Raw genomic sequence first — 14,750 nt, 5'->3', positions numbered from 1 at the left:
ACTCTGCTTAAGTATTTTGATTTGTATTATCTAGTTAAATCCTCTCTACAACCCAGTGAAGGAGATAAAGCAGGTGAGCATTTTACAAGTAAACTAAAGTTCCTTGCCCATAGTCACACAGCAGTGACAAAACAAAAATAGGCAAGCATCCTTTAATTTTTTGACCTTTTAATTTGTAGTTATTAATAGCTTTCTCTTCTGTATTCTTTCCTTTTTTTATGTGTGTTATTACAGCTAGTCAGATACTAGCAGTGGTTGATTTTAAAATGAAGACGGTGTTTTGGAAATAAACTTGTCCTAAAATTGTCAATTCAATTTGCTTAGATATGAAAAATGGATATTCTTGAGTTTCCTGATTAGATTTTTAATTCTCCTCATATTCTAGTAGAGGTGTGTGCGAATAAATTAAAATGTGGTCTCTTTTGACAGCTTTCTGAAAAGGATATGAGCATGCTCGAGGAGAGGATTAAGCGATCAGCAAAGAGGCCCTCTGCTGCCCCAATAAAACAGGTGGAAGAGAAACCTCAGCGCACACAGAACATAAGCTCTAATGCCAACATGCTACGCAAGGGACCAGCTGAGGACATGTCCTCCAAGCTCAAGTATGTAAATAGAGGAAGTTGTCTGACAGTGTCTCTATGGACTTTGCCTTATGTGCTCAGAGCTTGTCTTGTAACGTAATCTTGAGTTCTTGTAGCCATTATCATGCATGAGAGAGTGTCTGGGTAAATGGCTTGTAACCAAACGTTTAATCCTTCAGTCTTCATTGTCTTTGTCTTTGTCTCAAAACCACTTCTAAATGGTCTTGTGCCTTCTTTCACTGCTTTTCCGTGGACAGAATTATGTATCGCACTTATAGGATGTAAGTACTGCCTGCTAACTTCTCATTAGCAGGGCCCTTATATCTTTCTAACTTCTGACTTGGATTCATCCCCTCTGGAGGGTGACTGACTGACTTAGAGTTTATAACCAGGGTGGAGGGTGTCCATAAGTATCCCATAAATCAAGCCTTCCACAGAAGCTCATTGGCTGGCAGACACATGGCAACTCAGTGTCATGTGACTAAAATATTGATTCACCTTTTTCCTTATGTTATATTTGGTTGTGCTTAGGCTCTTGTTCTTTAGACAAGGCTAACTAAAACGCATGCACCCCAGAATTGGCTTAGGGACTCAAGATACTGCTTTCTAAGCAGGACAGCTCTATTTTGAATATAATTGTAACCAGTGTGAATTTGGAAACTAAATACCTATTGTTTGGATGTAGTGCTTTCTCTGACCTGCCAGGAATGAACATTTCAGAACAGAGGTGACTCACTATCCCTCGAAGTATGAGATGTACTGAACACTGCATGGAATGATGCTCATGGTTAGAAAAATTTAGACACTGGCTGATTTGGTGGAAAAGAACCGCCCAGTCTAGATTTCTCTTATATTTTTACCCATAAGAAGTGAGCTTTGAGTCAATATAAGTATTATGTGTACATTATTATTTTCTGCCCCATCTAGAACAATAATACAAAGGATTGTTGGCTTTAGTGAACTAAAGTGAATACTTGTAAGTTGGCAGGTAATGTAAGTGCAGGTTATCTGCTGTCAGCATAATCATGAACCAGTGATGTTGTCCACTGGAGATACTTGCTTAGACTCAAGGACTTACATCATTCAGGGGAGCTGAAACCAGAAGTTGAACATCTGTCTTAAAGCTTTGGGGCAACTGGCAGTGCTACTCTTGCCTTTTGGTTAAGAAGTTTCTTTTAGTTCAGCAGCCTCCTTTGCTTCCCTTAGCCAAGCCCGAAGCATGAGTGGGCATCCTGAGGCAGCCCAGACGGTTCGCCGAGAATTCCAGCTGGATCTAGATGAGATTGAGAATGACAGTGGTACAGTCCGATGTGAGATGCCCGAACTTGTCCAGCACAAACTAGATGACATTTTCGAACCGGTCCTCATTCCTGAACCCAAGTAAGTTGAAGTCTTTGATGTAAATATAAGTGGTTGATCATCAGAGTGCATACACGGAAAGAGTTTTCTGCTTATCAAACAAAAACCAAACACATTGGCGTCAAGTTGATTCCAACTCATAGTGACCGTATAGGACAGAGTAGAACTGTCCCATAGGGTTTCCAAAACTGTAACTCTTTACGGAAGCAGACTGCCACATCTTTCTCCTGCGGAGCAGTTGGTAGGTTCGAACCAGTGACCTTTTGGTTAGCAACCAAACTACTGCACCACCAGGGATCCTTCTCTGCTGGTAGTGTACCACTAAAACTTTTTAGAACTGATTACTATCTCACTACAGCAGTTCTTTGGTAAGACTTGGCCCTAGTGGGGAATTGCATAATTCCAATTTACTAGGATGTCTTGTAATCAGGATTGAATTTTTCCCTTTGCTCTGCTGTCTAGGATCCGGGCTGTTTCTCCACACTTTGATGACATGCACAGTAATACAGCATCCACAATCAATTTCATTATCTCCCAAGTAGCCAGCGGTGACATCAGCACAAGCATCCAAGCTCTGACTCAGGTAATGGGAGTGCTACCCACAACAGTGATTCCATTGCTGGATGTAGAGGCTGTGAAGTTATGGGTTACACACTGATGGAATCACAGCGTTAGGAGATGCAGGCAATATTCAGTACCACTCTGGCGAAAAAAATGCACAGGGACCACTCAAGTGCAACAGGATATAGCTCTAATAGAGCCTCACATTTTTATAACTGTATTCATTCACCAGAGGCTGGAGTAACAGCAGTGAGCAAGTAGGGGCCAACTGTCATGGTACTTCCTCAGATTTTATGAATAGAGACAAATAAACAAGAAAATACCAGATAATTGTAACTACTGTGTAAATATCACTAAAATGGAGGGAGAGAGACTGAGTAGTTACTTGGACTGAGTGGTTACAGAAAAGCTGAATAACAGAAATGTGCAGATCATTCCAAGCAGAAGGATCATTTGAAGGCCTGTATGCCTTCAGCATAGTGGGCAAGGGAGAATGGTACAGAATGAGGTTTGAGGGGTAGGCAGAGTCCAGATCATATAGGGCTTTGAAAGCCTCAGGATAAGTTGTTTGGATTTTAACTGCGATAGGAAGCCATTAGAGAATTTTAAGAAGCTACATGTTTTTTGTTAAAAAAAAAAAAACAAATAACTCCTCTTCCTCTGCTTCCCTTCCCTAATAATCCAGTCCTAAAGCCATTATGTTAGGTGGAGCAGAACAAGGCAGGCATCCACAGTTGTGGCAAGGAGGTGGAAGTAGGGAGCCACAGAAGCTCACAGTGACGTAGTGGAGCCCACGTACTGTGAGGAGGGCCTCCACGCAGGAGGGCTGATGAAGAGTGGGGAGTCAGAGCCAGCACGCTGTAAGGAGGATGTCCATGGGTGTTACGGGGGATGCGATAGGGTTCAGCTGGGGAATCAGCTGAAGCAAGAGAAGAGGTCATCTGCATGGGGGGTTGGGGCTGGTGGCAGAGATGGGATATTGGTTACGTACACACAGAGATTAGTTAGATAATATAATGAGGATAATGGCAGCCAGGTTTCTCACTGTCAGAGAAGGGAGTTACAAATAACAAAGGAGAACAAAATAGAATGAAGTCTGGGGTTCAACCAGAAGTAGATGCATCAGTATGAACTCATGGTTTGCAATGTATGGAGAAATATAGATGTAAATGTATATATAAAATATATAGAGAGATATACAGGTATATAAAACCAAAAACCAAACCCGCTGCCGTCGAGTCGATTCTGATTCATAGCGACCCTATAGGACAGAGTAGAACTGCCCCATAGAGTTTCCAAGGACCGCCTGGTGGATTTGAACTGCCAGCCTCTTGGTTAGCAGCCGTAGCACTTAACCGCTACACCACCAGGGTTTCCATACAAGTATATAGATATAAAATATACACATATAGGTATATAATATACATATATTCCTTAGCACTTTCACTTAAAAAACAAAAAACCAAACCCACTGCTGTCGAGTCTATTCTGACTCATTGCAACCCTATAGGACAGAGTAGAACTGCCCCATAGGGTTTCCAGGGAGCATCTGGTGGATTCAAACTGCTGACCTTTTGGTTAACACCTGTAGCACTTAACCACTATACCACCAGGGTTTCCGCACTTCACTTAGAGGACCTGAAAACAGCAACACCCCAAAAACTAAGAGCATACCTAGTGTTCAGGTATTTGTCTTGTAAATGCCATTTTCCACTAAAAGAAATGAGGGCTCCTTGTAAAAATGGCTGATTGCAGGGCTGAGGCAGGGAAAGTACAAGATAAGCCTAGAACACTTTGTTGCGCCAGAGAGCAGGAACAGGCTCAAAGAATGATGGGGACATGTCAGAAGGACACAAGGGCCATCTGGAATGGACTCCCTATGTCTGAGTGGGAGACAATTTGAGCATCAAAATAAATAATGATAGTAACGAGTTATAAATCAAATAAAATTCAATAAATTTATTGAAGTCAATAAAATTTAATGCAGTAGGAAACGACAAGTCAGTTGTTGTTGTTGTTGTTAGGTGCCATCAGGTTGGTTCTAACTCATAGCAACCCTGTCCACAACAAAACGAAATACTGCCTGGTCATGCACCATCCTCACAGTTGTTGCTGTGCTTGAGCCCATTGTTGCAGCCACTCTGTCAATCTATCTCATTGAGGCTCTTCCTCTTTTTCGCTGACCCTCTACTTTATCAAACATCATGGCCTTCTCCAGGGACTGATCCCTCCTAATAGCATGTCCAGAAGTATATGAGACGTAGTTTTGCCATCCTTGCTTCTAAGGAGCATTCTGGTTGTACTTCTTCCAGGATAGATTTGTTCATTCTTTTGGCAGTCCATGGTATATTCAGTATTCTTTGCCAGCACCACAATTCAAAGGCGTCAGTTCTTCTTTGGTCTTCTTTATTCATTGTCCAGCTTCCGCATGCATATGAGGTAATTAAAAACACCATGGCTTGGATCAGGTGCACCTTAGCCCTCAAGGTGACGTCTTTGGTTTTCAACACTTTAAAGAGGTCTTTTGTAGCCAATTCTCCCAGTGTGATGCATCTTTTGATTTCTTGACTGCTGCTTCCATGGCTGTTGATTGTGGATCCAAGTTAAACAAAATCCTTGACAACCTCAGTCTTTGTTTATCATGATGTTGCTTATTGGTTTAGTTGTGAGGATTTTGTTTTCTTTATGTTGAGGTGTAATCCATACTGAAGACTGTGGTCTTTGATCTTCATCAATAAGTGCTTCAAGTCCTCTTCACTTTCAGCAAGTAAGGTTGTGTCATCTGCATATCGCAGGTTGTTAATGAGTCTTCCTCAAATCCTGATGCTCTGTTCTTCTTCATATAGTCCAGTTCTCAGCATACAGATTAAATAGGTATGGTGAAAGGATACAACCCTGACGCACACCCTTCCTGACTTTAAACCATGTAGTATCCCCTTGTTTTGTTTGAACGACTGCCTCTTGATCCATGTACAGATTCCTCATGAGCACAAGTAAGTGTTCCGGAATTCCCATTCTTCGCAATGTTTATCCATAGTTTGTTATGATCCACACAGTTGAATACCTTAGCGTAGTCCATAAAACACAGGTAAACATCTTTCTGGTATTCTCTGCTTTTAGTCAGGATCCATCTGACATCAGCAATGATATCCCTGGTTCCACGTCCTCTTCTAAATCTAGCTTGAATTTCTGGCAGTTCCCTGTCAATATACTGCTGCAGCTGCTTTTGAATGATCTTCAGCAAAATTTTGCTTGCATGTGATAGTTCTGTAATTTCCACATTCAATTGGATCACCTTTCTTGGGAATAGGCATAAATATGGACCTCTTCAGTTGGTTGGCCAGGTGGCTTTCTTCCAAATTTCTTGGCATAGAAGAGTGAGCACTTCAGTGCTGCATCTCATTGTTGAAACATCTCATTTGGTATTCGCTCAATACCTGGATCCTTGTTTTTCGCCAATGCCTTCAATGCAGCTTGGACTTCTTCCTTCAGTACCATCCATTCCTGATCATATGTTACCTCCTGAAATAGTTGAACATTGACCAGTTCTTTTTAGTATGGTGACTCTATGTGTTCCTTCTATCTTCTTTTGATGCTTCCTGCATTGTTTAATATTTTCCCCATAGAATCGTTCAGTATTGCAACTCAAGGCTTGGATTTTTTCTTCAGTCCTTTCAGCTTGAGAAATGCTGAGCGTGTTCTTCCCTTTGGGTTTTCTATATCCAGGTCTTTGCACATGTCATCATAATACGGTGCCGGCTCTAGGGGAAGGCTTTATGTCTGTGTCGACTCTGGAGGAAGGTCCTTGTCTCTTAGCTTCTGCTTTCTATTTCCTTAAAGATCTCCATGTGTCTTGGCATCTGTCTTACCCCATCTCTGTCTGGTCACTTATTTAATCTCTTTATGTATCTCAAAAGAGATTGACTCAAGATACACCCTACACTAGTCCTGTCTCATTGACATAACAAAGACAACCCTTTCCCAAGTGGGGTTATAACCACAGCCATAGAGGTTAGGATTTACAACACGTATTTTGGGGTGATATAATTCCATCCATAACAAGAAGCCTAGTAGACACCACCTTAATCAAATGATCAGAATGAGTATCATGAATAGTGGTACAAAATGAAATCATGTGCCACCCAAAAGGATTCAGTGAAAAGAATTCAGCATCACTCTGATAGTATTCCTGCTAACAGTGTGTGACCTGACTCTAATCATGAAAAAACATCAGAAAAATGCAAATTGAAGAACACTTTACAAAGTAACTGGTCTGTACCTTTCAAAAGTGTTAAGGAAAGACTGAGAAAGTGTTCCAGACTGAAGAGACACTAAAGAGAAAATCAACTAAATGCAGTACAGATTCTAAAATGGTCTTTTGTTATAAAGGACATAATGGAGGTAAATGGAGATCATTAAAAATAAGGCAAGAAACCCAGAACCTAAAGAGAAAACACAATTTTAGATTTTATAAAATTGTAAAATTTTTAGTTTGGAGGAAGTTACCATATACTGCCAATAAACAGGTGAGGTAGTGTGAAATATATTAACACATATGATAAAGGGTTAATAGCTATAGTAGATAGAGTTCTTATAAACTCTTGAGAAAGAGAACCCAGTAGAAAATGACCAAAGGCTATCAGTAGACAAATCACAGAAGATACCGAAATGACCTTAAAAAACTTGAAAAGATGTTCTGTCCCCTCCCCTCCACACACACACGAATGCAAATTAAAGTAAAACAAGATACCACTTTAAGCATTCAGATTGGCAAAAAGTAATGATACAGATGCTGGGAAAATATCCTTATACATTAAATGTAGAGATGTGAGTTGTTGGTGCTTTTATTGTTTTAGAAAGCAACATAGCAATATCTATTGTAATTAAAATGCTTTACCCTTCAGTCTGAGTAGTTACACTTTTTGGACTCTTATGAATAAAAATGTGAGTGTGTGTGTATATATGTATATGTGTGTGTGTGTATACACATACTGCTGCAAAAAACCTCTTTAAGTGTTGAAAAGCAAAGGTGTCACTTTGAGGACTAAGATGCACCTGACCAAAGCCATGATATTTTCAGTTGCCTCATATGCATGCAAAAGCTGGGCAGCGAATAAGGAAGACTGAAGAAGAATTGAGGCCTTTGAATTATGGTGTTGGCAAAACATATTGAATATGCCATGGACTGCCAGAAGAACAAACAAGTCTATCTTGGATGAAGTACAGCTAGAATGCTCCTTAGAAGCAAGGGTGGCGAGACTTCGTCTCACACTTTAGACATGTTATCAAGAAGGACCAGTCCCTGGAGAAGGACATCATGTTTGGTAAGGCAGAGGGTCGGCAAAAAAGAGGAAGACCTTCATCGAGGTGGATTGACACAGAGGCTGTAAGAATGGGCTGAAACATAGCAATGGGTTGTGAGGACAGCGCAGGACTGAGCAGTGTTTCATTCTGTTGTACATAGGGTCACTGTGAGTCATAGGGTCACTGTGAGTCAGAACTGACTCCTCAACACATAACAACAACAACGTACACATACACATGCACGTATATATACACACACAAAGATGTTCATTGTAACATTTCTAGTGAACAAAAAACAAACTAGAAGCACACTGAAAGTTCATCCATAAGGGAATGGCTGAATAAATTTTGGTACATGCATACATGGACTATTATATAGTCTTTAAAAATTAGAACTGTTCCTGTTGACTTTAGGGATTTTCATAATTTTCTATTGAATGAGAACGGCTAGATGCAGAAAAGTATATATAGTGTAGTCTTCTACAATAAACAACGTCCCAAACGTTGACCCTAAATATGTGTGCACATACGGTTGTATATAATTCTGTGAACATGAAAGAATATGTATTATATTGTTAATGTTGATAACCTTGGGAAAAGGTGGGGAGTAAACCATAGAAGAAAAACAAACCCATTGCCGTGGAGTCGATCCTGGCTCATAGAAACCCTGTAGGACAGAGTACAGCTGCCCCATAGGGTTTGCAAGGTCTGTAAATCTTTTCAGAAGCAGACTGCCGAATCTTCCTCCTCTGGAGCAGCTGGTGGATTCGAACTACCAACCTTTTGCTTAGCAGCCAAGCACTTAACCACTGCACCACCAGGTTTCCTTGGGGAAGCAGCAGTCAAGAAGCCAAATAATGTATTACATTGGGCAAATTTGCTGCAAAAGACCTCTTTAAACTGTTAAAAAGCAAAGATGTCACTTTAAGGACTAAGGTGCACCTGATTCAAGGCTTGATATTTTCGATCGCCTCATTTGCGTGTGAAAGCTGGACAGTGAATGAGGAAGACCCGATCTGTTTGAATTATGATGTTGGCAAAGAATATTGAATATACCATGGACTGCCAGGAGAATGAACAAATCTGTCTTGGAGGAAGTACAGCCAGAATGTTTCTTGGAAGCAAGGATGGCAAGACTTCATTTCATGTGCTTTGAGCATGTTATCAGGAGGGAATAGTCCCTGGAGAAGGACATCATGCTTGGTAAAGTAGAGAATAAGTGAAAGAGAGGAAGACCTTCAATGAGATGGATTGACACAGTGGCTACAGTGATGGGCACAAACACAGCAATGATTGTGAGGATGACGCAGGACTGGGCAGCATTTCATATGGTTGTATATTTTTTTATGGGTCAGAATTGACTCAATGGTACCTAACAGCAACAATTTTTTTTTTTTATGGTGTCCATGTTGAAACAGTATTGTTAAATAGGCCCAGTTATATGAAATAAATGTGTGTGTACATATGGGGTGTACATGCATAAAGAGATCAATGAAAGGACCACTAGCTTCCACAGTTCCAGGGGGCACCATTCACACTGTAATATATATAAATGTCACCTCTTGGAACATGGGCTACGTTGTGAAATTTGGTGCTCCCTGCAGTTGTGCATTATGGTGACCCTGCATGAAAGGATGGTCACTGATGATTGATCATGGTTGTCTCTGTGTGTTTTTTGGGGGGTTCTGGTAAAAATAAAGTTGTTTTTCACTATAGTAAATAGGAGTTTTGTTTTTTTTCCCTACATAGTAACATTATTAATGACCATCAATGTACTGAACCAAAAAGAGCACTGGACCAGGATGTGGGAGATCTGAGTTTCATGTTGGACTCAGCAGTCTGATCTTTGTGAACCTCACTCTTTTCATCTAGTAAATGGAGATCTTAATATCACAGAGCTGTTGGGATGATCAAATAAGATAATGGATATAAAGGCACTGTTATAAATAGAACATTTAATCACGGGGATTATTGGAATAGGATTGGTGACTAATTCACCTGACAGTATCTTGCTCAGTAAATATTTGTTGAATGATTGAATCCCAAAGGACTAGTTATTTATATGTAAAGTGACTGGGTTTTTTTCCAGCTAATATATTCGAAGAGCTTTGCCAATAAATATTTTTTACAGAGAGGTTCCTTGCAATGTCTTCCTGCTACTTAGAAGAATGAAGCTTGAAAAATGCATCTTGGATTTTTTGTTATCAGATTGATGAGGTCCTGAGACAGGAAGACAAAGCTGAAGCTATGTCTGGCCACATTGATCAGTTTCTGATAGCCACGTTTATGCAGCTAAGGCTCATCTACAACACACACATGGCAGATGAGAAATTGGAGAAGGATGAGATCATCAAGTTGTATAGCTGTATCATTGGCAACATGATTTCGGTAAGAGCACCTCTACAGACTGAACTTCCCTCCAGTCCCTCATCCCACCCAAGGTCTAAAGCCCAAGTCAGTGCACAGATGTTCCATTGAGACCTGTATCACATGGTAGAATTTACTTGCATGGTATAGCAAGCCACTGACTACTTCTATTGGATATTGGACTATACTCCAGCTGACCTTATTACTAGGATATAAAGTAGAATGCTTCAAACTACCTAGAATTCTGCTTCCTGCCAGTTTCTTCATCAGGCATGGTAGGCCCTGGCTGCCTTTATACAGAGAAATGTGCTCACTTTAGAAATATTTTATAAACTAAGGAGACACATCAGTTGATTTTGGTTATTACTGGAGGCTTTGGGGGTTTGTGTTGATTTTTATTTTTTCTCAGTAGTCTGAATTTTTTTTAATGTATTTAAATGAATATTAGAGTATGCTACCCACAAGTGACAACAGCAACTGGAATGATTAGATGGGAAACTTAGGGGGCAGTGAGTTTATGTTAATACAGGAGGAACAATTCAGAAAAGGTGAGAATGATTGCACAACTTGAAGAATGTAATCGATGTCATTGAATTGTACATGTAGAAATTATTGAATTGGTGTACTGTGTATATTCTCAACAACAACAAATTATTTTTTAAAAAATACACCACCTATGTTTACCTTACAATAACTGTAATAACTCCATATATTTAGTTTTATACCTCCCTAACACAGTTGTGCCTGGGTAGCTGTTTCAGATAGAGAGCCTAGCCCGGGAGGCTTCCACTGGAGTACTGAAGGACCTGATGCATGGCCTTATCACCTTAATGCTGGATTCTCGAATTGAAGATCTAGAGGAAGGACAACAGGTGATTCGCTCTGTGAACCTCTTGGTGGTGAAGGTTCTGGAGAAATCAGACCAGACCAACATTCTGAGGTAAATCTGTTCTCTCAGCATTAGAGCCTGGAACAGCCTACAGGCTGTTTTGTCTACACCTAGAAACCAAAAAGTCCATATATCAGTTGTAAGTTTACCTTTGCCTACCAAGTTGATTTCTTACTCTTCTCCTTATGGACCAAAGGTATTCCAGCCTGAGACAAAAGCTAAATCTAGTAACAACTCAGTAAGCCATCCATATCATGGTTTTCTAGAATTCAAAAAAAAAAGACTGTAGAATTTCAATTGCCTTTCAGTGACTGACTTTAGGTGGAATGCAGGTTTGAAACTTATGCTGATGTGTTGGTTCTTTTTTTTTTTTCTTTCTTTCCAGTGCCCTACTTGTTTTGCTCCAAGACAGTCTGCTAGCAACAGCCAGTTCTCCCAAATTCTCAGAGCTTGTTATGAAGGTGAAGTTGAAATGATTTGATCTCTTTTCTTTCAAAGATGCAGCCACTTTGTTAAAGTGGGGAGCGAGGAGTTAGAGCTAAGGCATAGAAACAGATCAGCCAAGACCCACTTGAAAAATTAGTTGGTCTTCAATTTTCCCTTACTCTAATTTTTTTTTTTTTAATTTATGCCCCGAGTTCATGCCTAAACAATTCCTGAATAATATTGGTCTCAAAAGTGAACAGGAAGAGCTATTTTGTAAATATCTTACCAATTCTCCTAGAATCAAAAGGCAGGAAGTTTGAAACCCAACCCTAGAAGTTAATGCCTTATTTTGAGACAAAGGTCATTTCTGTGTAGAAAAAAGATGTGTCTAGCCCTATAATATTTTCATCTGTTTGATGGGAGACTCCAATTAAGCTTATCAGTGACACTGTAAAAGGAGCCCTAGTGGCACAATTGTTAAGTGCTCGGCTGCTAACTGAAAGGCCAGAGGTTTGAACCCACCAGCATCTCCACAGGAGAAAAGACCTCACAATCTGTTCTCATAAAGATTACAGCCTAGGAAACCCCATGGGGCAGTTCTGCTCTGTCCTGTAGGGTCGCTATGAGTCAGCATTGACTTGATGACACACAACATGACACTGTAATACTGTTACTCACTATAACAGTGTAAGATATTTTATCTCCTCAGATTAGGTTTGATTAAACAATCTACGCTCAGGTACCAAGCACACCCAAGACAGAAGTTCCACATTTTTATAATTATTTAAGGCCCTTATACTGGGGCGGGGGTAGGAGCGAGGAATGTATATACATAACTTGTCTCTCCAGCCAGTGACGTGGTTGAAGTGGTTTAGCAGCTGAACTTGAAAGACTTGATATTCTATATTTACATTCCTGACCATCTTTTGGAAGGGGTCCCAGAGCTTGGAGAAGATGAATGGTGACAGAAATTATCCTTACTTTACAGTCACTCCTTCTAAATGTTCGTTTCATTTTTCAATAGTGTCTCTGGAGAATGGTTCGATTATTGCCTGATACCATCAATAGCATTAACCTGGACAGAATTCTTCTGGATATACACATTTTCATGAAGGTCTTCCCCAAAGAGAAGCTGAAGCAATGCAAAAGTGAATTTCCCATAAGGACCCTAAAGACCCTGCTGCACACCTTATGCAAATTAAAAGGGCCCAAGGTGAGCAAGAACAGCAACCAGTCCCTGAGCAAGCCTGAGAGAACATCCTGGGCGTGGCATTACTACCATTTGAATGTGCATATGTCTCCCTCAGATCCTAGACCACCTAACAATGATTGACAACAAGAATGAGTCTGAGCTGGAGGCCCATCTCTGCCGGATGATGAAACACAGTATGGACCAGGCTGGGAGCAAATCTGATAAGGAAACAGAAAAGGGTGCATCTCGAATAGTGAGTGTCCTGACTTGAAAGACTGAGAGGGAAATGAGGTTGTCCTGGAAGTAATCTGTCAAAGCTATAAGCCATCTGGAGCCTGTCTTTCTTTGGGCCTAAGGTGAAGGTTCAAGGACCAGTATAATCAGTCTCCTGCTACAATGCTGTAACCATTTCTACCTTGAAATTTTTTAGTATAAACTAAGTATAACTATGTGCTTCTTGGTCCCCATGGAAAGTTTCTATGTATGTGCCTAAGGCATTGGTCACCAGATAAATCTACTGTGAGTTCTGTTGAATTGGGAAGGAATGGGCTGGGTCCTTCTTCATCAAGTGTAGTTAATAACCTGAGACTGGAGGCATTCAGTAACCATAGTGTTAGTGTTTCCACTGCAAACCCTGCAGTGTTTGTGCTTCCGTTATCTGCAAGGATGTATAATAAGGTCCAGGCTCTGAGAGATATTCAGTTCCTATTCTGCCATTGGTTCCTCTTTAATAAGTCAAACCTGAACAGTCATTCCTCCTGTCTTGTCAACTTTTCAGGATGAGAAGTCATCAAAGGCCAAAGTGAATGATTTCTTAGCTGAGATTTTTAAGAAGATTGGCTCTAAAGAGAACACTAAGGAGGTGAGAGGGGAAGAGTTAAGCCAAGTTGGGATCTGCTTTGTGCAAAAGGGTCACTAACTAACATCCATCTCCACCCCTTCCTTTTTCTTGTTGACCAGGGCCTAGCAGAATTGTATGAATATAAGAAGAAATATTCAGATGCTGACATTGAACCATTTCTAAAAAATTCCTCACAGTTTTTCCAGAACTATGTTGAGAGAGGCCTTCGGATGATTGAGATGGAACGGGAGGGCAAAGGCCATATTTCTACTTCAACAGGTATGGTTTCTTCGCTGTTGTTATTAGCTGCCATTGAGTCGGCCTCTGACTCATGGCAACCGCATGCACAATGTAACAAAATACTGCCCAGTCCTGTGCTATCCCCATGATCAAACCATTGTGATCCATAGAGTTTTCATTGGCCGATTTTTGGAAGTAGATCGCCGGGCCTTTCTTCCTATTCCATCTTAGCCTGGAAGCTCTGTGGAAACCTGTTCAGCTTCATAGCAACACACAAGCCTGACAAGTGGTGGCTGCACATGAGGCGCATTGGTTGGGAATTGAACCTAGATCTCCCACATGATAGACACGAATTCTACCACTGAACCACCAATGCCCTCATCTAGTAGCTCCAGGAATATGCTCAAAATAGCTTCCAGCTCAGGAACCTGAAGTTTTGATTAGTTTAAATTCATATCCATGAATGTGGAGGTCAAGGTCACCAGTGATCTTCACATTGCTACATGCTGTGGTCAATTCTCAGTCAACTTAATGAAGTCATTGACAGTATTAGACAATGATAATCATTCCCTGGCCTTCAGATGATTTCTTCACTTGGCTTCCCTATCTCCTCACTTTCTCCACACTATCATGGTTTAACGTCTGCCTTACTGGCTGTTCCCTTTTGACTTCTGTCTTAGTTTTCTAGTGCTGCTATGATAGAAATATCACAAATAGGTGACTTTAACAAACAGAAATTTATTTTCTCATAGTTAAGAGGGGTAGAAGTCTGAGTTCAGGGTATCAGCTCTGGGGGAAGGTTCTGTCTATCTGCTCTAGGGGAAAATACTTTTCTCGACTTCTGTAACGTTCTTCTCAGCATTCCTTGATCTTCATGCGGCATCTATCTTTTCCGCCATTTGTGCTCGCTTGTTTCTGGGTCTAATCTGTTCTTTTTATAGGTCAACAGTGATTGCCTTAAGACACACCCTTCACTGGTATGGCCTCATT

At 40.6% G+C, this 14,750-nt stretch overlaps 1 protein-coding gene and 1 non-coding gene across 5 annotated transcripts in view; both read left to right on the top strand.

Annotated features, from left to right (window-relative positions):
• Positions 1–14,750, top strand: part of CKAP5 (cytoskeleton associated protein 5) — a 113,398-nt gene that overhangs the window by 93,564 nt on the left and 5,084 nt on the right. For all 4 annotated transcript variants that reach the window (XM_049891048.1, XM_049891045.1, XM_049891046.1 and 1 more), the window contains exons 33-42: positions 430–602; positions 1,788–1,961; positions 2,403–2,523; positions 10,014–10,193; positions 10,925–11,112; positions 11,447–11,522; positions 12,512–12,700; positions 12,795–12,932; positions 13,458–13,541; positions 13,640–13,799. In XM_049891048.1, coding sequence (XP_049747005.1) covers positions 430–602; positions 1,788–1,961; positions 2,403–2,523; positions 10,014–10,193; positions 10,925–11,112; positions 11,447–11,522; positions 12,512–12,700; positions 12,795–12,932; positions 13,458–13,541; positions 13,640–13,799 — 1,483 coding nt within the window. The remainder of the gene's footprint in view (positions 1–429; positions 603–1,787; positions 1,962–2,402; positions 2,524–10,013; positions 10,194–10,924; positions 11,113–11,446; positions 11,523–12,511; positions 12,701–12,794; positions 12,933–13,457; positions 13,542–13,639; positions 13,800–14,750) is intronic.
• LOC126081295 (small nucleolar RNA SNORD67) lies at positions 2,574–2,678 on the top strand. Its single transcript, XR_007518342.1, has one exon. It is a non-coding gene; the product is annotated as a small nucleolar RNA SNORD67 (small nucleolar RNA).

The sequence above is a fragment of the Elephas maximus genome, chromosome 7 (genome assembly GCF_024166365.1).
Source record: "Elephas maximus indicus isolate mEleMax1 chromosome 7, mEleMax1 primary haplotype, whole genome shotgun sequence".
Classification (NCBI taxonomy): Eukaryota; Metazoa; Chordata; class Mammalia; order Proboscidea; family Elephantidae; genus Elephas; species Elephas maximus.
The sequence above is the reverse complement of the archived record's forward strand: the minus strand, read 5'-3'. Positions and strand labels throughout refer to the sequence as shown.